This window comes from Ictidomys tridecemlineatus, chromosome X (assembly GCF_052094955.1).
Source record: "Ictidomys tridecemlineatus isolate mIctTri1 chromosome X, mIctTri1.hap1, whole genome shotgun sequence".
NCBI classification, from domain to species: domain Eukaryota; kingdom Metazoa; phylum Chordata; class Mammalia; order Rodentia; family Sciuridae; genus Ictidomys; species Ictidomys tridecemlineatus.
In genome coordinates, this window is record NC_135493.1 from 90,617,477 (window position 1) to 90,644,025 (window position 26,549).

At 38.9% G+C, this 26,549-nt stretch overlaps 1 protein-coding gene and 1 non-coding gene across 2 annotated transcripts in view; both read left to right on the forward strand.

Annotated features, from left to right (window-relative positions):
* Positions 1-26,549, forward strand: part of Efhc2 (EF-hand domain containing 2) — a 179,898-nt gene that overhangs the window by 12,356 nt on the left and 140,993 nt on the right. Inside the window, exon 2 of the mRNA XM_021725577.3 lies at positions 19,893-20,081. Coding sequence (XP_021581252.1) covers positions 19,893-20,081 — 189 coding nt within the window. The remainder of the gene's footprint in view (positions 1-19,892; positions 20,082-26,549) is intronic.
* Trnav-aac (transfer RNA valine (anticodon AAC)) lies at positions 20,274-20,346 on the forward strand. The gene has a single exon. It is a non-coding gene; the product is annotated as a tRNA-Val (tRNA).

Here is a 26,549-nt window from a genome sequence, read left to right on the forward strand (position 1 = left end):
CTTCTTTTATTAAAATTTTGGTACTGGGGTTTGAACCCAGGGGCTCTTAGCCACTGAGCCACATCCCCATCCCTATTTTGTATTTTATTTAGAGACAGGGTCTCACTGAATTGCTTACCACCTTTCTTTTGCTAAGGCTGGCTTTGAACTCATGATCCTCCTGCCTCACCTCTGGAGCAGAGCCACTGGGATTATAGGCATGTGCCACCACACCCAGCTTTCTTCCTCTTTTTATGAAGCCACTGATGCTATCTTGGGAACCCCATCCTTTTGACCTCATCTAATCCTAATTACACTCCAAAAGCCCACCTCCAAATACCATTAACATATGACTTTGGGGATTAAGTTTCCACGTGTGAACTTTTGGAGGACACATTCAAATCCTAATACCCTCTGTTTATTTACATAATCCTAAATGTTCATATTGTCCACACCATTCATTGCTTTATTTCCTTTGTTGTGTTTTGTGTTCTTTAGGTGTGATTATAGCAATCCTTAGCTGAACTAGAAATGATTGATTGTTTTGTTGGTTGTGGTTTGGATGTGAGGTATCCCCCAAAAGCTCATGTGTGAAACAATGTAAGAAGATTTAGAGGCGAAATTATTGGGTTGTGAGAGTCTTAACACAGTCAGTGAATTAATCCCTGATGGGATGAACTGAGTGGTAACTGAAGGGAGGTGGGGTGTGGCTGGAGGAGGTGGGCTTCGGGGGCCTGGATTTGGGGTATATACTTCATATCTGGAACATGGAATCTCTGTCTGCTTTCTGATCGTCTTGTGAGCTGCTTCCCTCTGCCACACTCATGTCCCATGATTTCAGCCTCACTGTAACAGTGGTCCCTTCACCTTCTGAATATAGCCCTCATTGCTCTAAGGCTTATTTTTTTAAAAATTTTTCCTCTCTTTCCCCTTCTCCCCCTCCCCAACAAGATTAGGGAGACAGTGCTATCTTTTCTTCCCCTAGTTAACTGCCCTTGAACACACACACTATGGGAAGGAGATGGCTGCTGAGGATCTGGGAAGTGAATATCTCCAAAATTAACAAGTGAATCCTAACATACCATCAGTGGGCCCTGGGGGGCCCCTACCAGAGCACACCTGGAACTTAACTCTTGAAGAGTTCCTTTAAAACCCCTCTGTCCCTCCTGATTGGGAGAGTCAGGGAAGTCCCCTGTGTTTTTCCTTTTCTAGTAAAGCAATAAAACTTCTTTTTTCTTTTTCTCAAAACTGTGTCCTCATTATTAGATTGGCATGGGGACAGGGACAGGTGATTACATCACCTCAAGCCCCAAGGGATGGTTGTAGAGTCTGTGTGGAAGGAACCACTGAGCTAGAGCCAGACCAAGCCCCAAGGAATGGAATCCGCTGTCTATGGACTGAGATCTCTGAAACCATGAGCCCTCAAGTAAATTTTTTCTCCTCTATAATTGTCCTGGTTGGGTTTTTTTAGTCACAGCAGCAAAAAAAAACCTGACTAAAGAGTCACCCTCCAGGTGCTCATTGCACCTTCCTTATACAAGACAGGCCCTGAATAGGAGATTGTCAGATGTCCCTCTCTACCTGTGGCAACCATGGTTAAAACCAGCTTGGGAAAAATCATCTCTGGAATTAGAGTCTCCCTGCTGTCTTCCACTGCTGCTGTGGAACAAAACAATAATTATTTTAGCAGCAGTGAATATAAAGAAGAAAGAAAGTCATTTGCTTTTGTGGCTTCAATAAGGTTTAAGGCTCTTAGGATGCTTGGCTCCTACAAGGTATCCAGGGAAGAATGAAGAATTTCCTAGGCAAGTTGTGACTGGAAGCTTCTCTGTGGCTTGTTGTGCCATGCCAAAGGGCATTTCTCTCTTCCTTGTTGGCATCCTATTTGGCTTTTTCGGGAAGTAACAGATTTTTCTATGTATATTCTTCAGTTCAGGAATCCTTAGGAGGCCAAGTCTTCCAACAATAGGACTACAAACATATTAATAGCATGAATGTGAAGGAATTTTTAAAGCCATTTCCTGGAGAGTTTATCCACAGTTGCTGAAATAGCAGAGCCACTTTTTTTTTTTTTTTTTTTTTTAAGGGAAGGAGGATTCCCCAGAGCGAAAAATAAAATAAAAAGTGGACATTTTTCATTTTTATTCCCCCCTTTTTTTTAGTACTAGGGATTGAACACAGAGGCATTTAACCACTGAGCCATATCCCCAGCCCATTTTATTTAGAGACAGGGTCTCACTAAGTTGCTTAGGGCCTCACTAAGTTGCTGAGGCTGGCCTCAAACTTGTAATCCTCCTGCCTCAGCCTCCTGAGCCACCAGGTGTGTGCCACCATGCCCCACTTTACTCCCTCTTTACCCAGGTCTCAATTTCATCTGGCAACTGCACTGTGACAAAGCATCCAGCATGACCAGTCAAAGGCCAGATTCTTTATTTTCCTCATTATGTTGGGTATGGTTAAAAGAGATTTTTAGGGAGAGGTTAGGCCCATCACATGGTTTAATCTTCTTCTATTACTTTTCTTTTCTATTACTTTTTAGTAATTAAAATGTGTTGCCCTGCCAAATTGAAGCAGAAATATTTGTTTTACCATGTATGGAATTATTTCCATATAATTTTGGTAAGAATTTAATCATTTATTGCTCAGCTGCGTTAATGTTCATAACTAATACTTTATAAAAGGTACCTGCGTGGACCCTCAGAACAACACCTGGAGAATTGAAATGTTAATATCCCCAAGGCCTGTCCTGTCCTAAAGAACTATTAATGAAGTAGCTCCCAGCAAAACAGGGAGATGCTAATCAAACCACCTTAGGCCATTCCTGCCCAGATCTCCCCTCCCCACCCCCCTTGGTCCACCTGTTTCTCACCTTTTGGCCTTCCCACCTGTGTCCCCCATCACTGCAGGATAGAGGGAAATAAAGGACAGGAATGTGGGAAGACAAAAGAAGACCTTAGATATAAAAGGGAGAAGATCTCAGTTCGAACTCCATTTTCTTTATGGGCTCCATTTTCTTTATTGGACTTGATATTAGACCCAATTTACCTAACTACACTACCTATCTTTAAATCTGGCTTCACCATCACAGTGAACAGTTCTGTCACCACAAGGATTCCTTCTATTGCCCTATTATGACCACACCCACTTCCTTCCTATCAATTTCCCCACCCCTGTACAATTCCTGACCCCAGCAACTACTAATTTGTTCTCCACTTCTAAAAATTGTTATTTCAAAAATGTTAAATAGACTGGCCTAGATGCAGTGATGTTTACAAGTAATGACTAGAACCAGTTATAGATATTTCTGTTCCACTCCCACAGCTTTACCTGACCTAGTCTTTAAAAAAGATGTTACAGGGCTGGGGTTGTGGTTCAGTGTTAGAGCTCTTGCCTAGCATGTGTAAGGCACTGGGTTCGATTCTCAGCACCACATAAAAATAAATAAATAAAATAAAGGCATTCTATCCATCTACAACTACAAAATTTTTTTTTTAAAAAGATGTTACATAATGGAATAAAAACGTAGGTAACTATTGGCATATTTTCCCCCAACTTGACATAATTCCATGGGGATTAAACAAGTTGTTTTATGCATTAATTGTTCATTCATTTTTATTGTTGAGTAGCATTCCATGTATGTACCCATTTCTCTAATCATTTTCCTATTGAAGGGCATCTGAGTTATTTCTAGTTTTTGGTTATCATGAGTAAAGCTGCAATGAATATTAACATATAGGTTTTTGTGTGAACATAGGTTTTCATTTCTTTGAGATAAAGACCCAAGAGTATAACAGTGGTGTTTGGGGTTGTTGCTCAGTGGTAGAGAGCTTGCCTATCATGTATGAGGCACTGGGTTCAATTCTCAGCACTGTGTATAAATCAATGAAAGTAAAGGTCTATCAACAACTAGAAAAGTATTTTTTAAAAAAAGAGTGTAACTGTGGCCCACTTTATGCTTTGAATATAGTCCTTGCTGCTGTGCCACTGCAACTGATTTTTAAAATGGACATGTTTCTTGCTCTACTTTTCTCCCTCTCCCCCTCCCTAATCCTAGGCAGATTAAGAGAAAGAGGGTTTACTGTAACACAGTTATCAGAGTACATAACCACCATAGGAATAAAGTAATCCAGACTTTGGGCATGGCACTGGAAGATCTCAGAAATGACTGTCTCCCAAAATAACAAGTGAATTACACCTTCAACAGAGAACACATGGAATGTAGCCTTTGAGTCACCTCTTTAAAAGCCCCCTGTTCCTGCTGATGGGCAGAATCACTGCCTCTGGGACAGGAGTGCCCTGTGTTTCTCCTTTGCTAGCAAAGCAATAAACCTTAATTTTCGTTTCTCTCAAAACCATGATCTTATTATTAGAATGGCATCAGGGACAAGGACTGAACTTTGAGCAACAAGAGTATAATTGCTGTGTCATGATAACTGCATGTTTAATTTTATTAAGACTATCAAGTCATTTTTTGAGAGCACATTATCTTGTTATATTCTCAGCAGCAGTGTGTGTGTGTGTGTGTGTGTGTGTGTGTGTGTGTGTGTGTGTATTTATATAGTTCTCCTGCACCCTGGTTAGCATTTAGTGTCATCACTATTTTTATTTTAGCTCTCTGATAGGTGAGTAGTGATATCTCTTTGTGGGCTTAATTGGATTTTTTTTCTAGGATTAAAAAAAAGGGGAAGGGTGGAATCTCATGAAAATAGAAGGGAAATCAGTAGAGCCAAGGAAGAGGATTGACGGGGGAGAGAAGAGGAACATAAAAAGTGAGAAACTATGAAATGAAATTGGCCAAATCATGCTTTGTATATATGTGAATATACCATAGTGAATTCCACCTTTATGTATATCTGTAAAGCACTAATTGTAAAACCAATAAATAGGGCTGGGGTTGTGGCTCAGCAATAGAGCACTCGCCTAGTACATGAGAGACCCTGGTTTTGATCCTCAGCACCACATATAAATAAATAAACTAAAGGTGTTGTGTCCATCTACAACTAAAAATAAATAAATATATATATATATATATATATATATATATATAAACAATAAATAAACAGAAGGAAGACCAGTAAAGTAGAAAAAGGGAAACAGGAGGAGCGAGGAAGGGAGGAAAAGTAGAAGTACTGGAGACTGAAATGGAGCAAATTATATTCAATACATGTATGATATGTCAACCTGAACCCCCCCACTACCATGTAAAATTATAATGCACTAATAGAAGCAATTTAAAAATTAGCATTTCTTTGATGGTTAATGAGTTGAACATCTATCTTTTCAACTTATTTTCCATCTGTATATATACCTTGGTGGAAAGTCTGTTTGTTTTTTGCCCATTTCAAATTGAATTGCTTTTTTACTGTTGAATTTTCAAAATTATTTTTTAATTTATTTTATTTTTTTAGTTGTTGATGGACCTTTATTTATCTATATGTGGTGTTGAGAATCGAACCCAGAGCCTCACACATGCTAGGCAAGTGTGCTACCCCTGAGCCACAGCCCCAGCCCTTGAAAATTCTTTGAGATGTGGTTTACACATATTTTCTCCCAGTTTGTAGCTTCTCTTTGCATCCTGTTAACAGGATCTTTTGTGGAGTTATTACTCAAAGCTTGGTTCTTGTCCCTAATGCAATCCAATAATGAGGATAAGGTTTTGAGAAAAAGGAGAAAGAAGTTTTATCACTTTGCTAATAAAGGAGAAACAAGGGGATGGGGGCTGGGAGATAGGGGTGGGATTAGGGGGTGGGGCTAGGGGGTGGGGGGTGGAGTGGTGGTGGTGGTGGTGAATCCTGTGCCAAAGGCTGTGATTTTGCCCATCAGGGGGAACAGAGGGTTTTTAATGAGGTGACTCAAGGGCTTCATTCCACATGTATCCTGATGGGGGTTATAATTAATTTGATACTTTGGGAGATTTTTTAGATCTCCTGGAGCCATCACACAAGTAATTTGCTAATAAAGGAGAAACATGGGTGGGGGTTGGGGGTTGGGGGTTGGGGGTGGGGTTAGGGGGTGGGATTAGAACTACTTCTTTGCTATGGTGGGTATGTGCTCAAGGACCAATAACTTGGCCTAGGACAGAGAAGAAGGGTAATCCTGTTTTCCCTGAAATTAGGAGGGGAGATTAGGGAGAAGGAGACATGAGGGAGGTGGAGAGGAAGAGAAAGAAGCTCCTCCATTTAAAAATGAAGTTCAAGTGGCAGAGCAGCCAGGGCTATATTCAAAGCATCAAGTGGACTACTATTCCAGAGTAAGTTTCTCATTTTGATGATGTCCAATCTATCAACTTTTCCTTTTATATATTATGCTTATTGTGTTAAATCTGCCTATTCCCAAATCCTAAAAACTTTCATGATGCTTTATTCTTTCTAAAAATTTTATAGTTATCTTGGTGGCCTGCAATCCCAGTGGCTTAGGAGGCTCAGACAGGAGGATCACAAGTTCAAAGCCAGCCTCAGCAATTTAGCAAGGCCCTAAGCAACTCAGTGAGATCCTGTCTCTAAATAAAATACTAAATAGGGTTTAGGATGTGCCTCAGTGGTCAAGTGTCCTTGAATTCAATCCCTGGTAGAAAAAAAAAAGTTATAATACTGGGTTTTGAACCAAGGGCCTTATGCATGATAGAAAAGCACTCTACCACTGAGCTACACCACCTGCCTTTTTAATTTTTTATTATGAGATAGGGTCTCACTAAGTCTCTAAGGCTGGCCTCCAACTTAGGATCCTCCTACCCCAGCCTCCCTGAGTTACTGGGGTTACAGGCATGTGCTACTGCTTCTGTCTTAGTTATATAGTTTGTATTTAAATCTGTGAGTAATTTTCAGTTAATTTTTTTCTAAGGTGTGATTTAGGTCATGAACTTTTTTGGCCTATGGAAGCCCAATTGTTCCAGCACAGTTTGTTGAAAAGGCTGTCCTTCCATTGATTGCTTTTGTATCTTATTTTAAAAAGTATATTTGTGGGATTTCCTTACAGGTTCTCTATTCTTTTCTTTAATATTTATTTTTTAGTTTTAGGTGGACACAATATCTTTATTTTATTTTTATGTGGTGCTGAGGATCGAACCCAGTACCTCATGCATGGTAGGGGAGTGCTATACCACTTAGCCACAACCCCAGCCCAACAGGTTCTGTGTCTCTTTTTTTTTTTTTTTAAGGAGAGAGAGAGAAGTTTTTAATATTTATTTTTCAGTTTTTGGTGGACACAACATCTTTATTTTATTTGTATGTGGTGCTGAGGATGGAACCCAGCGCCCCGCGCATGCCAGGTGAGAGCGCTACTGCTTGAGCCACATCCCCAGCCCCATCCCAATAGGTTCTCTATTTGTTCTATTGATGCAATGTCTGTCCCTCTGCCAATGCCACACTATTTTTATTACTGTAGCTATAAACCTTAAGATCAAGGTCAGTAATTTCTCCAACTTCATTTTTCTTTGACAAGGTTCTTTTTACTTGGCGTAGTGGCACATACCTGTAATCCCATCTATTTGAGGGTTGAGGCAGGAGGAATACACGTGAGCAATTTAGCAAGACCCTATCTCAAAAAATAAAGAGTCTTTAGAATTCGCTTTATTGATTGTAGCTCAGTGGTAGAGTGCCTCTGGGTCATTCCCTAATACTGCAAAACAACAAAAAAACATTTTTTCTTTGTCTTCCTTATGTTTCCCAATGAATAAAGAAAATCATCCTTTATATCACATAGTGATTTTATTCTTTTAAAATAATCAAGGGCTTGTTTGCAGCCCAGTGATAGAGCATTTGCCTAGCATATTCAAGGCCCTGGGTTCCTTCCATTCCCTGCACTGCAAATAAATAAATAAAGACAGCTTTTAGAGACTGCATGCATTGATTTATAATGCTTCCTACTGCGAGTAGTGGAATACCCGATCAACAGAGCATTAAACAAATAGAAATTTTTACTAGTAAGAAGTCTAGAGGTAAGTGGTTGCTGGCATATATTCAGAGGCTCAACTTCATCTCAGCATCTCTGTAATCCTCCCCACATTCCTACCAGTGATCCTAAGGTGGCTGCTGCAGATCCAGGCATGTATACTTCTCAATGCAAGTAGAGGTGAATGAGGGGCTCTGGATTGCATCTGTCCCTGGGCTCAAGAGAGCAAAAACCTTTTCTAGAATTGCAAAATAGACTTCTGAAAGGAGGCTAAGGAAAGAAGTGTAGCATTTAGCTTTTTTTCTGGAGGTTTTAAGGAGAGACTGACAAGGGAGAAGGAATTGGGGGATGAATGTAGTAATCAGCTACATTGAGTCAGTGATTTTAACTGACTCTGAGGGAAGTCTTTAGAATTCTCTTTATTGATTTGTGCCTTGAGTTGGATTATTTAGAGGGGTGAAAAGGAAGGTGCTGTACTTTTCTCTAAATGTTAGTGATTTAAATTTTATTTTCCACTCTACTGATTGAAATACATTATTAAATGTATCAAATCAGTCTTATTGTTACATTAACTCAATAGTTAAGAGTCAAAAGCACAACATTTTTCCAAGTAGGTTTGGAAAATGGAAAATTAACTTGAAGATATTTGAGGTTTTCTTTGACATGCTTTTTTATTTGCCTACTTGGGCTTATTTTTGGAGTGATTTAGCTTTATTAATAAGTAATGATAGCTTTCACGCTCTTATGGTCTTGAGCTCTAAGATCCCACTTTACCTGAGGCAATTTTGTTGTTATTTTCTCTTGGAGGTTCACAGCATCTGCTGAATGACTTCTTTTTCTCCATAAAAATACAGAAAAGAAGAAAAGAAAAAAATGAATTTCTAAAATAAATAAGATATGAAGGGAGGAAAAAACCCCACACTATTCATGGAAGAGAAACAAACTAGTTCCAGAACTAGATCAGGCAGGCATATCAAAAAATGATGGTTTTAGATGATTCTGTATTGAATTTTCCATTAACCTAAAAAAATAGTTAGAAAAATTAGTGTTGTTAATGCTTACTGAAATATTGATTTTTCTTTTTGGTGGTACTGGGGATAGAACCCAGAGCCTCACACATGGCAGGCAAATGCTCTACCACCAAAGTACAGCCCCAGCCCCTAACTACATATTAACTGCTTGTTTTCAAGCCCCAATTTCCATCATCTGCTGGTTGCTGTAGAGGGGTTTCTACAGCACTGTCTTCTCATACCTGCCCTGCTTTTAAGGGATTGAATGTAGAGCCAATTACCTGATCAGTTTCTTCCCTTCTAGGGCAGGGTAGTTATTTTTGCTATTAGCACTTGTAAAATGCAAAATATAACAATTCAACCCTGGTGACTTAAACAAGGGGAGATCTATTTTCTCCTAGAGAGCACAAAGAATGTGAGGCATAATGCTAAGGGCTCAGGTATTGGGTATGCATCCTGAGTTCAATACCTACTACTTGAGTAATCTTGGGCAATTACTTAAACTCTCTGTGCCTCAAATTCCCCATCTATAAAATGGTTATAATGATAGAATGGACACAGAGATTTTCTCTGAGAATTCAGAGTTTCATGCTTCCAAAGTACTTCGAACAGTGCTATAGTGATTAGCTGTTAAGACAACAGAAATGATATTTGCAACTGCAAAGATAGGCTTCTAGCTTCTGGTGGTCCTAGTGAACTATCAAGTTCATATAATGCTCCTTGCTCTTCCTGCATTTGTCAGGAGCCTGTCATGTTAAACATCTGGGCTTTGGAGTACAGACTAGAAAGAAACAAGGCTGTTGTGCTGGAGCTCTTGCAAGAGAGATAGCAAATGGATCAAATGAATCCCCAACTCCTTCTTGTTGTTGTTTTTTTTGGGGGGGCGGGGGTGTACCTGGCATTGAACTCCGGGATACTGAACTATTGAGCCATATTCTCACTGGTTTAGCACTTTGCCATTGCTGAGGCTGGCTTTGAACTTGCGGTCCTCCTGTGTCAGGCTCCCCAGCTGCTGGGATTATAGGCGTGCCCCACCTACCATGCCTGGCTGGATCCCCAACTCCTGATGCTGATGATAGTAGTCTACTCTTAGGTTTGGGTTTATGGTTTCTGTAGGGACCCTGACAATTTACTGGTGATTCATTAATCAATCCAAGCATGTGATAAAATTGTTCTTCTAATCTTTAGCAACAAGAAAGGGGTGGTGGTATCAATGATGAATTTGATGTGAAGCAGAGTCTCATTTGGCTTCTGCCTTTCCAAAAGTAGTGTCATGAATGGGATGGGGACCAGAGAGTTGAGATACTGAGGAGCACTGATCTGGAGATAGCATGTTCCTGACTTTATCATTTGCTAAGACATTTGCCTAATTTCCTTGGAATGAGAGACAGCATGAGTTCACGTAAAAGACAGGTTGCTATGTAATGCTAAGAAGTTATGATGTACAATGGCAAATCTCAAATATGTGTGGAAGAGGGTGTTAAACATTTGAAATAGGTGCATTATGGTGTGTTACTGCATACTAAACAAGTCTCCAAGGAGTTAATTTCTAAGGTACAGGATTCTGAATTAAAATTTCAAGTTAATATTCTAATAGTGCAAGAGTGGAATTTTTCATGCTGTGCTGATTAGAATAAAATAGAAATTGGTATTATCTAACTTTTAAAAAGCGACTTTTTTGTTGTTTTGAGTCTGAATGTGTGAATTGACAAGCCAAGAATTTTGGAAAGGTTTCAATAACGGTTCCTTTCATGCTAAAAGTATTCTTTGAAAGGATCGGGCCTGGCTTATTTCATTTAGAAAGAAAATTGTAAATATCTAACAAGTATCTGGATAATACTCTTCGGGTTAAGAATGTGTTCCTAAGTTTAGCAAGGACTTGATTGAACAATATTCTGAATTTCATAGATTTTGGGTATTCCTGAATTTTCTGAGCATTGGTGAATTTTAGTGTTTAAAATAAAAAGACCCTGTCATATGGTGTTCTTAGCCATTGTAACACGCTGGACAAAAATATACTGACAAAGTGTGTTTGTGTGTGTGTGTGTGTGTGTGTGTGTGTGTAAGTGTGTATGGGGTTGCAGTAGGTTGCTGCTCCTTAAAGCAGCAGATAAACTTTTTACCCTTGTTCCTTCCATCCCCCTTTTCACCTCTGGCTGCTATAGTGGTGACCAGGACAGGAAGGGCTAGCCTTATTGAAGGCTCCTCATGTAAAATCCACTGCTTCGGCCTTCTTTAGAAATTGCAGAAATGAGCCTCATCTCCCATAAGATGTAATTGAAGCATTTGATTTTGCCATCTAAGGCTCTCTGTGGATTGATTTCCATATTAACTTTTCAAATGTTATTTCCTGCTACTGTAGGAAATGACCCTGAATCTAGCTGAATCTGGTCCCTGTCCTTCAACATGCCCCAGCACCTTTTCTCTTATTCTGTTAGACAAATGCACTAAACGTTTCAAAGTTCATTTTAAGACTCAAATTCTCCACGAATTTGTCTCTAGCTTCTACTATTCGATACTGTAATCCCTTGAATTCCTATAGCCTCAATCTATATGCATGGGGTCCACTGTTTGCTACAGTTGATTGCCAAAGAAAATAAATCTTAAAAATGGAAAGTATATTAAGTTCACCAATTATTGACTGCATCTCTGTTGGGCCTTTTTTTAGATGCTGAATGAGAAATAAGATAGACTGTGGCTCTGATTTCATGGAACTAAGAAGGATAGTGTTAAAACTGTGACTCTCATTGAGAAGGGACTGAAAATTGGATGATTCATACTTGTTCATGAAACAAATTTAATATGCCCAATAATGTCATGAAAGTAGAGATAAATCTATAAAATTGTTGAATCAAATGTAGAAAATTAAGTTCTAAGTCATGTAAAAGGTCATTATGTATTATTCATAAAAATGTTTTTTTTTTATAGCCACACTGAGGTGTGGCTCAGTGGTAGAGTACTTGCCTCGCATGTGTGAGGCACTTGGTTCCATCCTCAGCACCACATAAAAAAATAAAGTTAAAAAAATGTTTTATAAAATCTATTTGTAAAAAAGAAAATATGAGCACTCAGGTTGGTTACTGAGGGAATAATACTTGGTCTGTTTTCCACTGGAGCTCTAACTCAGTTTTTGCTAAAAGCCAGTACCAAATCTTTACCCTTGAAGAAAATGAAAAATATTAACAGGCAGGCACAATCACAGATATCTTCTCACTTAGTCCTAAACGCTGTTCCATCAAACAGGTTTTATTATTTTCACTTTAGAGAATGGCAAAGCCAGAGGCCTCTAGAGAAATAAAGTGACAGTTCCAGAATCCCAGGGCCATATGTGGTAAAGCTGAAATGTGAATATTAGGCCTCCAAAGCCAGATCTCCTGCTCTAGCCCTTATGTCGATGTGTTTACACTTTTCCTCCCTGGTTTTGTTCTTGATTTCCCATAATTCCAAATGTTTACATAAGATTTAAGGAGGTCTAAGCCAGGCAATGGAGTCAAGGAAATATTAGGTGAGGTTGTTTGAAACTAAATGGCAGTTTATGTTCTCTTCACTCAACAGATATTTATTGAGTTCCTACTATATGCCAGGCCCTATAGTCCTCATTCTCAGAAAGTGCAAAGTCTAGTGTCAAATATAAGCACATGAATAGAGAACTACAATATAATATTTTAAGTACAGTGATAGCTGCATAGGAATTATGGATGGGCAGATGGGGACTCATTTGTTCAATGGGTGAATCAAGATCAAACCTTGTGAGATTCTTTGTTTCTGTCTGCACCACTGCTTCTCTTTCAAGGGCCTTACCTGTTATTTATTTTTTTAAAAAAACATTGTCCTGTGTTCTACGTACTATATCTTGTGCTGGTATACAACTAGGGGACAATGGGCAACCTTCTGGGTGATTTTCAAGATTTTATTAGAAGATCTGTATAGAGACACAATGTTCTGCCTTTAAGCAGCCAGGGAAAACTTCAAGAGGAGATGACGTTTAGATCTTTTATTTATTTCTTACATTTTTCTGAGCTTGGGTTATTTTAAGGGAATTATAAATACTAGAAACTCAAGTTCTGATTTGCAATACCTTACTAGAGCTATGCAAAAAGCCATATGGTTCAGAAGATATTTCTGTCCCTGTGACTCTACCAAACACCATTCTCATCAAGGTCATGACCATCTCCTTGTTGCCCAATCATGGTCAAGTCTCAAGCCACATCTTCATTTGACTTATCAGTAGCATTTGATGCAGTTAATCATGCCCTCCTCTTCAAATGCTTTCTTTACAGTTTCCATGACACTAAACTCTCCTAGTTTTCTTCCTGTCTCACCAGCTACTCCTTGTTCATCTTCTTTGCTATAGTTCTACCCCAACTCCCTGATTTCTTTCTCTATCTTTTTTTTGTTGTTGTTGTTGTTGTGCTGGGGATTGAACTCAGGGCCTTGTGCATACGAGGCAAGCACTCTACCAACTGAGCCATATCCCTAGCCCTGATTTCTTAACACCAGGATGTTTTAAAGTTCAGTCTTGGCCACCTTTTCTGCACTGTCATTCAATCCAGGACTACAGTCTTAAATACTAGCCATCAACTGGTGTATGTCAAGTTTTTATACCCAGCCTTTACCTGTTTGCTGAACTTCAGATTCACATATCCACCTGCTAATCAACACTTCTACTTGCCTAAGTGGTATCTCAAACTCAACATGTACAAGGTAGAATCCTGCACTTCTCTGTCTCCTACCTCCAGACCTCTCACCTGAGTTTTCTCCCACTGTTTCATATGCCAGGATAAAACTCCATTCTAGTTGCTCGGTATCTAATCTATCAGTAAATCCTTTTCGTTCTACCTTCAAAATATATGCAGCATTTGATCACTTTCACTATTTCTACTTCTATCACTCTGATCTGGGCTACCATCGTTTTCTTGCCTGGACTATTGCAATAAAACCAATTCTTTGTATTGTAACCATAGTGATCTTTTCTATCCCCTGCTCAAAACAAAATCCCAGCATCCTTTAAGCCTCTATGGCCAGCCCCTGTTTAATCTCTTTACCTTGTGTCTCAAGTTAGGGGTCCTCTAGACCTGTCTCAAGCTAGAATAGTGTGGTGTTCTTCTTCAAGAACACCTAGATAGCATGGCAGTCTAAAGTGCAGGAGAGAATGAAAGGAGAAAGGACTGTCAGTGACAGCAGACTACTATTTTGTGGAATGTGAAGGTGGAGGATGGGAAGAAGTGAAGACATTAATGGAAGCAGGACTCACGGATGAAGGAGGCCTTCTTCCTCTACAAAGTAAAAGATTTGAGTGTCTCAATGTGTCTAAGGAGAGTAGCCCAGGGGAGGGAGGGGTTAAAGCTATTGGTTATGGGACCAGAGACACAGCAAACCAGTACTGGGAAAAGAGGTACTTAGGACTCTGGTGTGGTTTTCCTCCACTTCACCCCCTCTTTTGGTCAGAGCCTTCTCAGTATCTTCAGTCCACTGTCTCTAGCCCTTTTGCCTTGATTTCCAGTGCCTGCACCTTCTTTCTTGTTCTGCTCCTGGTCTCCTGAACATTGTGGAGGGATCTGACACAGGTTCTGAGAGCCACATTGCTTCCTGGATGTCCCCCCCACCCACCCAATCCCCAGTTCCTGTCCTCCTGGATGCTTAAACTTCCCTACTGTGGAAGCTGATCCAGGGGGTCAGGAAGTGCTACCTTAAGATTTTTAAAACCTTTTTTCAGTTCCAAAGATCCATTATGTATTTGATATCTCTCTGCAGATTCAATCACCTAAACAATAAAATTTATCTCCAGGCATGATAATAATCAAATAATCATCAAATAATCAAAAGTGAGAGGATACTGAAGCATAAACTTTGAAATCCCCTCTGTTATCACCTGAGGTACCATACTTGGCTATTGTGGCCCAAATGTTTATGTACAGGGATTTATTTTTTCTTTCTTTTTTTCTTGTTCCATGCTGGGGATGGAACCCGGGGTCTTCTGTATGCTCAGCAAGTGATCTACCACTGGGCCACACCTAGCTTCAGTAGGCATGCTATGATTTAATCAGCTTCTTTAAGATCTTTGGGTTAACATGGGGCAGTTGCCTTAGCTGGCTTCAGTGCTGCATGCCTGTAATCCCAGTGACACTGGAGGCTGAGGCAGGAGAATCTCAAGTTCAAAGCCAGCCTCAGCAATTTAGTGAGGCACTTAGCGACTCAGTGAGGCCATGTCTCTAAGTAAATTATAAAAAAAAAATAGCTGGGGATGTAGCTCAGTGGTTAAGCACTCCTAGGTTCAATCCTCAGTAACCCCCCCAAAAAGAATAAACAAACAAAAAACAATTCTTTTGCCTTTACACCATGCTCCTTTGAATCCTCCCTGTGCACATCTGTCTTCGGATATGCTGCCTCACTCTTCTTCTGTATCCCTTGGAAAACTTTAATGGCTTCTTGTTGGCTGTTTGATGCAGACCACAATTTTCAATTTGGCAACCATTTAATGTGTCATTCAAGTTTTATGGACTTCTTGTATATGCAACAATATGTAAGATGGTGAGGGGACATGTAAAAAGGAAGAATACACATAATCATCCCAGAGTTTGAACAATGTGATATGCAGTGGTGCATACCTGTGGTCTTAGCTGTTTGGGAGGCTAGGGTAGGAAGAATGCTTGAGTCCAGAAGTTTAAGGCCACCCTGGACAAAAATGAATATGAGTGTGCATACAGATTGTGGTATATATACATGACAAAGGGCTTGTGGTCAGTAAGGGCCTCATGATTCTGCCTGTCCCTAAAAGGTCATCATGTGGTATATGAATCTTACACTGGCTGTTTTTCTTTCATTATGGTAAAACACATAAAAATGTTCATTTTAACCATTCTAAATGTTTCAATAAAAATTTTATTACTCCAAAGGAAAACCTATACCCAGTAAGCAGTTGCTTCTCAGTCCTTGGAAGCCACTTAATCTACTTCTTGTGTCTATGGATCTGTCTATTTTGGATAGTTCTTATAAGTACAATTATGTGTTAATATGACCTTTTGCATCTGGCTTCATTCATTTAGTAGCATCATGCTTTTAAAGTTCATCTATATTATAACATGTGTCAGGAATTCATTCCCTTTGATGACTGAGTAATATTCCATTGTATGGATAGACCACATTTTATTTATCAGCTTATGAACTTGGGGTTGTTTTACCATTTGGCTATTGTGAATAATGTTGCCATGTACATTTTTGTTTTGTTTTTGCTGTGAACGTTTGTGTACAAGTCTTCTGTGGACACGTGTTTTCATTTCTCTTGAGTGTATATCCAGGAGTGAAATTGCTGGATTATATGCTAATTCTGTGTTTATCTGAATGAGGAACTGCCAAACCATTTCCCCTAGTGGCCAGACTATTTTACATCCCTGCCAGCAATGTATGAAGGTTCCAACATCTTTACATCCTCACCAACACCTGTCATTCTCCTTTTGTTTGATTATGGCCACCCTAGTGGCTACGAAGTGTCATCTCATTGTAGTTCTTTTCTTTCTTTCTTTCTTTCTTTTTTTTTTTTTTTTGGTACTAGAGATTGAACTCGGGGGAATTCTACCACTGAGCCCCATCCCCAGCCTTATTTTGTATTTTATTTAGAGTCAGGGTCTCACTGAGTTGCTCAGCGCTCTATGTTGCTGAGGTTGGCTTTGAACTTGTGATTCTCCTGGGATTATAGGTGTGTGCCACCACACCCTGCTCTCATTGTAATTTTAACTTGCATTTCCCTAAAGACTAATAGTACTGAGAATCTTTTCATGTTTGTTGGCACTTCGAATATCTTCTTGGGAAAAATGCCTATTCAAGGTCTTCGCCCATTTATAATTGGATTGTTTGTTTTTGCTGAGTTATGAAATTTCATTAGATATTTTAGATTCTAGACACTTATGTGATTTTCAAATATTTTCTTCCATTGTGTGGGTTGTATTTTTACTCTCTTGATAGTAGTATACTTTGATGCATATTTTAAGATTTAACGAAGTCCAACTTTTTATTTTTCTTTTCTTGCTTGTGCTTATCTAAGAAACCATTGCCAAATCCAGGGCCATAGTGCTGGCTTCTATTCCATGATTGGGAGCTGTAGTTTGCCTGAGGCAGTGTCCCTAGAGTCCACATAACTCAGCACCCTATGGATGCTCACCATGTATTTGGGAGGGACGACTGTGTAGTGGGACAGGAAGTCTTGTGTGTGGGTCCAGCTTGACCAGGGACATGACTAAATAAACATCAAGGTGTCTTTTAAGCTGTGAGATATGGTTTGACCATAGAGGAGGATACAATTTGACACATTTTGGAGCTTTGTCAGGTTCAGGTAGCTGATGAGGCCTTTAGCAATGGTAAGGGCTTTTTGGTTGGAAACTGGGATCCACAGAACAGACTTATAAGTAGTAGAGACTGGCTGGTAACTTAATAATCTTTATGCATTGTTCCCTGGAAATAGGGACTGGCTTAGTAAATATTTCTGGGAGCCTGATGAAGAGACTGTTTAAGGTATTCCATAACATAGACCTCCTGATGTATTGTACTCTATCTCACCTTTCTTCCAAACTTGAACTTGTCCTTTTTAGTAGACTTGCCTCCCTAATACCCTCACACTAGTCAGTTCCTCTGCTTTGCATCCTCATAACCCTGCCCAGAACATCCTTGCCTCTCATCTCCTGTTTAATTCATCCCATTCCTCCAGGCCCAAGGTGTAGTATCCAGTTATCCACACAACCTCAGTACTACCACTCCAGGCAGAGGTGTTCAAATAAATTTACCAAAGTTTAGTATCACATGAACTTAGTTTCAGATGTAGGTGCCACTAGCGCCTTGGGTGTGCTTGCCTGCCTTCCTTTGCCTTGTTTCCTCATTACTACTATGTTTTTTTTTAAAGAGAGAGAGAGAGAGGAGAGAGAGAGAGAGAGAGAGAGAGAGAGAGAGAGAGAGAGAGAGAGAGAGAGAGAGAGAGAGAATTTTCAATGTTTTATTGTCTAGTTCTGGGCGGACACAACATCTTTGTTGGTATGTGGTGCTGAGGATCGAACCCGGGCCGCACGCATGCCAGGCGAGCGTGCTGCCGCTGAGCCACATCCCCAGCCCTACTATTTTTACCAATGAGGAAACAAGGCAAAGAAAGGCATAAATAGTAGTAATAATGAGATCAAATGGTTTTTGTGGCAGTGAAATGAAATAAAATATGTAAAATTCTTAGTAAGAAATCCCGCTCATAGTAAGTGGTCAAAAATGGTAGCTGTACTGTTTTCTGTATCTAAATCTTACTTCATTGGCAAGATTGTATGTTTCTTCTTCAAGGCAGGACTGAGTCTTGTGCTTATTTTAACTAGTATATGTGGTTCAAAGCCAGTACTATAATAAGTGCTTAAGAAACATTTGTTGCTTTGAGGTGAGTTTGTGATTACCCAAAATTACTTGCCTTATTTTTATAAAATTTTATACTATTCCACCATTCATTTTGACAAACCAAACTTTTGCTTTGCTCTATGGTGATTTAAGACTGACAGTGATAACCTGATTGAATGTGTGAGTGTGCATATGTTGGGGGATAGGATGGGTAGGGATGGTGGAGGTATTAGCAATTGATTCTCCAAAGAGCAGAGCCAGGCAATAGCTTACCATCCTGAACATTGCTTCTAGCTTTCCTCCCCCAGCCTTACTGTTGGACTGTTACCTGCCCAGGGCAGCTGTTATAAGTCTGGCTGCCCTGGACAGGGCTGCCCAGACCCTCCTCCATTTATTCCAGCCATCTTCACTGCAAAAGGAAATGAAATATTTTTGATTCTCCTGTCAGACTGTTCTGCCAAAGCATCATGCTTTGCAAGAGGTTCTTGCCCTGGTTATACACAATCCTGGCAGCAAATTCTGGATAAGCATTACCTCCTGGAGAGAGAGGCAAGGTCATGAACTCAGAGGGGGCTTCAGTTGTATCTGATAATGCTTATTTCTTATGCATGGCTGTGTGGCACATTCATTCTATGATATCATAAGTGATTATATTGTATCATATATTATCAAGTATATTATATAATCTTGAATTTGCTGTTTAACATTTCCATGTATGTGTAGGCCATAAGTATAATACTTTGTATATGTGGAATTATCAATTATATGTTCCCTTGTACCACTTAATTTTTCCTGGACATATTTTGGGATTTGTCTATATTGATATATGTAATTTTAGACCTCTGTGTCAATATTCTGTTTTATAAGGAGAACACAATTGGGATATCTTTTCTTCCATCTGCAGACATTTGGATTTTTATTTTTGTTTGTTTATCCCCCTTGCAAACACTGCTGCAACAAATCATCTGATATCCAGTTCCTTGTGCTCAGGGGCAAGTGACTTTTAGGAGTAGACTTGCCAGGCCATGGGACATATACACAATTCTCCTTGCTAGAAGGTGCCATCCCTGTCTTTTGAGTTCCCAAGCAGCAGTACATGAGAGGTGATGTTGGTTCGCATACCCTTGCCAACCGTTGGTGATATTGTCTGTGCTGTTTTTCTATCCACATCACCAAAAGAGCTGGGAGGCAAAGCTTTACAATTAGAAGAATGTCAGCTTTGAGGAATTTCTTGTTACATTTCTTCTAACGAGGACAAGATTTTGTTTTCTGTTTTGGTGAAAATAATGTTTAGACTTCTGTGGAAAATAGTTACATTTCTACTCTGAAGTAGAGGGTATTTTTTCTCTTTCTTTTCTTCTGTTTGCATTCTTGGCAAATAAGTAGGAAAAACCAATTAGCAATGTTCTAAATGCTTGCTTGTGGTAATTGTTATTTTGAAATGTTTTAAATAGCATGGGCATTAGGTTTATTCTTATTGCTTTTCAAAGTTTTGAATTCGTTAAAATGAATTGAATTTAAAATGTGACACAACTTTAGGGATAAAGATTGATCATAATTATTTACCACTCTGTGCATTTTGGGATGGGAAAAATAAATGAGAGAGCAGAAAAAGTAACTCTGACTATTTTATGTTGTCTCTTGTCCTCTCAGGTGGGAAAGGAGAAGTTCCATAAATCCCAACATTGGGGCTTTTGCAACAATGTAAGGATGCTAGTAAGTGATGAGAAACCTGGAATAGGTGGAGTACCACTTATTGGGCAAAAGATAAAGCCTAAATATGGTGCATATCCTAAAGGAGAAGGAATTGATGTGCCATCCTGGGTAGCTTTTGATAAACAGGTAAGTCCTGGCATTGGGAAAAATGTAATCGTAAAGTTTTACATGTTGATTTGAGAAAATAAGAGTCTTCAATATAAATGTTAAGCCTAATTCTCTGTTTTCTTTTTGGCTTTTATACGTATGATTTCCTTTACTTTGAGTGTTTCTCTTTTAATTTTTTAATTGACATGTAAAAATTATACACAGTGAAGCTGGGGTTGTAGCTCAGTGGTAGAGCACTTGCCTAACATGCATGAGGCACTGGGTTCGATCCCCAGAACCACATAAAAAAACTAAATAAACAAAGTAAAGGTATTTTGTCCATCTACAACTAAAAAAATTGTATACAGTTAGCCCTCTGTGTGCACAGTTTCCATATCTGTGGATGCGACCAACCTATGATTGAAGATATTCAGAAAAATATTACTTCTATACTGAACATGCATAGACATTTTTCTTGTAATTATTCTCTAAACAATACCATACTAGATAGCTTATAATACCTAATAAAATGTAAATACATAGCATTTACATTTTATTAGGTATTATAAGCTATCTAGAGATGATTTAAAGTATATGAGAGGATTGTGAAGGTTATATGCAAATACACCCCATTTCATAAACATCCTTGGATTTCGGTATCCATGGGGGTCCTGGAACAAATTCTCCACCAACACTGACGGATGACTATGTATGGAGTACAATATGTTGTTTTGAAATATGTATACATTGTGGAATGGCAAAATCAAGCTAATTAGCATATGCATTACCTTACATACTTATCTTTTTTTTTGTGGTGAGGACACTTATAATCTACTCTCTTAGCAATTTTCAACTTGCTACTAACGGCTGTCACCATGCTTTAGAATGGATCTTTTGAACTTATTCCTCCTGTCTAGCTGAAATTTTGAATCCTTTATGACCACAGCTATTTCTTGGCTATCTCTAGGCAAAAAGACAAATTCCAGAGAAAAATACCCTAAACAAAGATTAATTATCCTTGCTCTGATGTTTCTGATCAGGCACATGGGTTGCAGAATGCCTGACTAGTGCTCTCAACCATATTCTCCTCTTTTTCTCTGTACAGGATAATCTGTCTTTCTGTAGACTAAGTCTGGTCACCCTGTTATTATTTTTGCTTAGTGAGTTGTCATTAGCTAAGTAATTTTGCTTCATTCTGAATGTGGAATTAAATAGGAAGAGAAATTTACCTTATCTTCTTTCCTCTGTACTAATTATGATTCCCTAAGGACTAAAGGGTGACTTGGCAACGGTGACATGGCAAGAATTGTAGAAGTGAAGGGAAGAACTGCCATTATTAGATGAGAGTCTGAAAATACACACACACACACACACACACACACAGAGAACACACACACAGAGTTAAAAAAGGAAATGCATTTGATGCATTTGAGTGTCTATTTTTTTTTTTGTGGTACTAGGGATTGAACCCAGGGCCTTGAGCATTCTAGGCAATGCTGTACCACTGAGCTACACCCCCAGCTCTTGAGTCTCTTGAAGAGGGTCTAAGATCAAAGGAAAAGAAACTCAAGCTAACCATTTTCCCCAGAAGGCAGTTATATGGATATGCTGTGTTTAGCAGAAAACCTTGTATCAGAACCCCATGTTCTATTCTCCAAAAAAGAACCTGTTATTAGATTATTTTAGACCCTATAATTAAAAATAATTCAGGACTAGATGAAGCATTCAAATCATAGTATGCCTAGTTTACCAGGTGGTTTTTTAGCAGTCTTTAATGTGGATTGGTTGGCAATCCTTTGATTCTAATTAAAATGTCCTCAAATATGGTTGAAGTGACATTCAATTTCATCTGATAGGGGTGCATCAATTAGAGCACACACACATTTTTTTTTCAAAGCCCAGTTCGATGCTTAATAGAGATCTAACAGGGCACAGGGAGCCTTTTTTTCCTAGGAAACCATCTACTTCCAATATGGGCCAATACTTCTTCTTCTTCTTCTTCTTCTTCTTCTTCTTCTTATTATTATTATTATTATTATTATTATTATTATTATTATTATTATTTTCAGTTCCTGGTTCAGGGCAGGACCTAGAGCTCAAAAACAGATTTTGGACTGACTGACTTGGGGTGATTAGGCCTGGGTTTCTGTTAGTCTCAATCTTGTAGGATATTGAATTTGCAAGGGTCAAAGAAAAAAATCTATTTTTACCTTACATCGAAAAGAGGATATTGACATTATTTTTAACTAATCCACTACTGAATAAGTAATGTAGACCACAATGTATTAAACCATTCTCCTGCATTTAAAGTTGAAATTTCATGTTTTTCTCAATATTTAATATGTGCCTTTCAAGCCTATTTTGCAGCTCTTTAATTACTTATAAAATTATGTAGAATATTTCATGAAGTTGAAATTATTTTAGCTTCAGACTACTTGAGAAAATGAAGAGCTTGTTCATTTCAGATCTAACTAAATGCAACATAATTCTTTTGGTTATTTTGTTGGTCAACTTCAATTAAATATTCATCGAGCTTTAAACGAGACCCTAAGACTATGAAATATTTACATGCCCTGACGGGATTGTGAGCTACAGACTAGATCCTAGTTAATACCCAGAGCAAATTATAAAGTGCTTTCTCCATTAGTGGGTTCAACAAAACAAGTCAACACCTGTTAATCATTTTTCTTAAAAATGAGACACTTTCAACTTGTTGCCAGTTTTTCCAATAGCTCTTAATCCTCCCAATATTTCTAGGGCTGTGCTCTCAAACAATACAAAATGAAAATAAAGGCAATTCTTTGGAGAGTGTATTAAAATTAATATTTGTAGTATGTGCTCTTGGTGCTACCCAGATCCACATGGGGGCTGGGCACTACTCCCATCCCCCAGCTGCAGCAGATGCTTTGATAAGCAGCTTGCACCTGTAATCCTCTCTAGAGACTTGCTCTTGACAGATGGGAGTTTCAGCTCCTAGAGACACCTGGGAAGTTAGCTGGCTTTTTTTCCCCCAAAGCGGGCAACCAATGACTGACTGATTCCTTGCCTGAAAATGTGACTGTGCTGTGATTCAGGTCTATGCCCCCTCGTGCATTAGCCAAGGCTTAACTTGATCTGCGAATGCATCCTTGCTTGGTTTGTTTCCCTCTCCTTTCCTGTTTACCTCACTCCCTAACAGGTTTCTCTCCAAAGTGTGCCCTTAGGAAATTGCATGTGCCTAATCGGTTTTAGGTTCAGCTTTTATGGAACCCAATCTAGGATAACATTCCATTTTTTTATCCATAATTCTGAAAGTGACCATAAGAATGCCTTGCTCAGAGAAAGAACGCCCAACAGAGAAAATGCTGTTTGCAATCACCAAAAAGAGCCAGTATTTGTTACTTTGCATGATTGATCCTCATGGTGGATGCTTCTTGCTCTTTATCCTTATTCATTCACCCTTCATTCTTACAGTTTTATGCAGGCTGGAAATGTGCTCACTTAAAAGTGTTCACCTTTCCAGAATCCTTGTGGCTAGGGCTAGCCATGTGAGTCACTTCTGGCCAAAGTTATATTTGTTAAGGTTTATTGAGTAAGGCTTTGGGGACAGTTACTGTTTTACTAATGAAAAGAGTTAGGCTCTGCTGGTATGATTTTCCTGCCCTTTACCCTTCATTTATTTTCTCCTCTGAAATTAGGGCATAACTCTTTGGATCTGGCAACCATCTTGTAAGGACAGCAGAGATAAATAGAACATAGACCCCTGTTGGCATCATGGAGCCACCATTTCAGACTCAGGCTTCCTGTCTCTGGGCTTGTTATATGAGAAAAATCAACCCCTATTTCAGAGGTTCTCAATCTTGGGAGGCATTTTGAAATGTATGGAAGTGTTCTGGGTTGTCACAATGACTAGGAGCAGGGCTCAGTTAGGGTAAAGCATGTGAGTTTGCTTTGGGTGCACTATTTCAGGGATGTCCTGGAACTTAACAATCAAGTTAGGTATTTGAGTGTAGCACATTAAAAATTAATGCAGAAAATTCATGGTGAACAAAATACCTATATTTTATGTAAAGACAGGATCAGCAACTGTGCCAGGTAAGCCATATTGGAGCCTGAGGCAAAAGGAAAAATCAGTCACACTGATCCCATCTTTATTTAACATTTTTGGTATTTTGACATTTTGTTCATTATAAATTTTTTGCATTAATTTTGATATTTTAAACCACCTCATCCTGGGGCTAGCCCTTATTAGAAGGTGCTGCTGGGGGCCAAGTGTGTACTGCACATCCTGCAATGTGAGAACAGTGACCCAACACTTGGAAGAACTGTTCTACCTATAATGCCAATATGGTTCCCATTGAGAAACATGGGAACCTGCTTAAAACCCCTAGCACTGGAGTGGAGGGGGACAGTGTACAAACAACTAAAATAATTTTGCTTGATATTGTGCCCACCTGGAAAGGGTTAGTGATGTAGTTGAATTCACTCGAATTAAAGAAGGCCATGATATATCATGGTACAAACAAAACCACTCCATATCAGGTTAGAACACAGTCAGAACACAGACATTGTCCAAGCACAAAATGCATCACTCACACCAACTGTTCCTGGTTATCATTCCAGTATTTCCACAAGGAAGAAGCAAGCCTAGACAATTGTCCTCACTGTATAAATGAGGAATCATTTGTAAGGATAAGTGGAGCAGAGGTCAGAGTCTGCATTTCGATGTTGGAGCCACTGGTTCTGATCATGACCTGCCATTAAATAGCTATGTGATTGTGGCTTAGTCCCTTTACCTTTCTGAGCCACAGTTTTCTTCACTTTTTATAACACAGGGTTTGGCTAGTTAGACTACCTCTAGTAGTCTATGCCTAACACTTGTCTAAAGTCAAGTTTATCTCATTCATTCTAGAACTGAGCACAGATCCTGGATCTCTTGGCTTGGGGCTCTTTAGAATTACATCAGGCACCAACTGCTTCATCATTAATTGAAATTTGGCATTCAGCAGTTTATGATATGCTGTGGTTTCTATCACAAATGATCCTATGGTTATCTACTTTTATAAAAACTCAAAATATTTAGAAATACACAAATGCCTAAATGTTTTCATGACTTTTATCTGGATGTTAAGCACCATTTACATAGACTGCAATTATATTCTCATTTCTTTTCATTTGTCAATGGCAGCTAGTTAGGCTAATTTGTTTGCTATTTCACAAATGATCCTATTATAGTGAGTGCCAGGATAAAGGTTGATCTTATGGGGATATGCATGTGTTTTAAAATATTTCATTTTCTCCCTCTCTTGTAAACATGATAATTATACTCAAAACTACTGACCATAGAATTAGAATTTTAATAACTTTGTACTAATTGACATTGAGTTTGTAGTGAGCTGATTATTTATGTAGTACAATATGAATCTCTGCTTTGAACAATATAAAAATAATTTGGTCTTTTCAGTCACCTTGATTTTTTTTTTAATTGAACAAGTGGGTTTATCACTCTTTGCAGTGTGGGAAAACACACACCCTGAGCAACTGTGTGATGTGTAAGGAAGCAGGTGCTAGAGAAAACTTGTGATAGGATGTGGACTTGTGTTGGGTAATTTTAAGGTGGGTTTAAGGAAGTGGGGGTTTTGTTCTGGATTGGGTGCTACCAGGAAGCAAGAAAATTTCTGATTGGGTATCTTAACAAATCTCTTTTACAGAAAGAGTAGATTAGAGTGAGCCTACCACTGGAATTGGGGGAAAAAAGCAGTTGTCATGCTTATTAACCAGGAGAGAAGGACATTTGGTATTTTGTGGCTTGGGCAGCATTCATTTTCTGTTTGTTTTCAGACAGGTGGTCTTGATTTTGTCTTTATATATCAAGTCACAGAGTGGTCTTGTCTAATGTTGGTGATCTCTTGATTGTTCTTGTACAACAGAACACCAAGGTCAGCTGTGGGTGCCAAGCTGGCTCCCAGGTATGAGGGGTTATTTTTCTCTTTCTTATCCAGTATCAGCCAGAATTTGAAATTTGTCTGCAGAGGGATTAAGAAATAATCATATATTGGGCTGAGGATGTAGCTCAGTGATAGAGTGCTTGCCTACCTAGCATGCATGAGGCCCTGATTTTAATCCCTAGTGCGCGCGCACACACACACACACACACAGTATATTGGAATTTTAGAATTTCACATGGCTAACAAAGAACAATACATAACTACAGATTTTTGAAGTTTTGCCTAAAGCTAATTAGGAGTGTTATAAAATATAATCAGTTTTAAATATAATTGAACTTCTAAGAACAAGTGGAAAATGTGTCAGATATTATGCCTTTAAACCATATTTCAAGTTTCAAATGGAAACTTTTCCCTAGGATTATGTGATTTTCAGATTATCTGACTATTGTTCAAATCATTTAATAAAAGACACCAATATGGCTGGGAGTGGTGGTGAATGCCAGTAATCCCAGCAGCTTGGGAGGCTGAGGCAGGAGGACCATGAGTTCAAAGCCAGCCTCAGCAAAGGCAAGGCACTAAG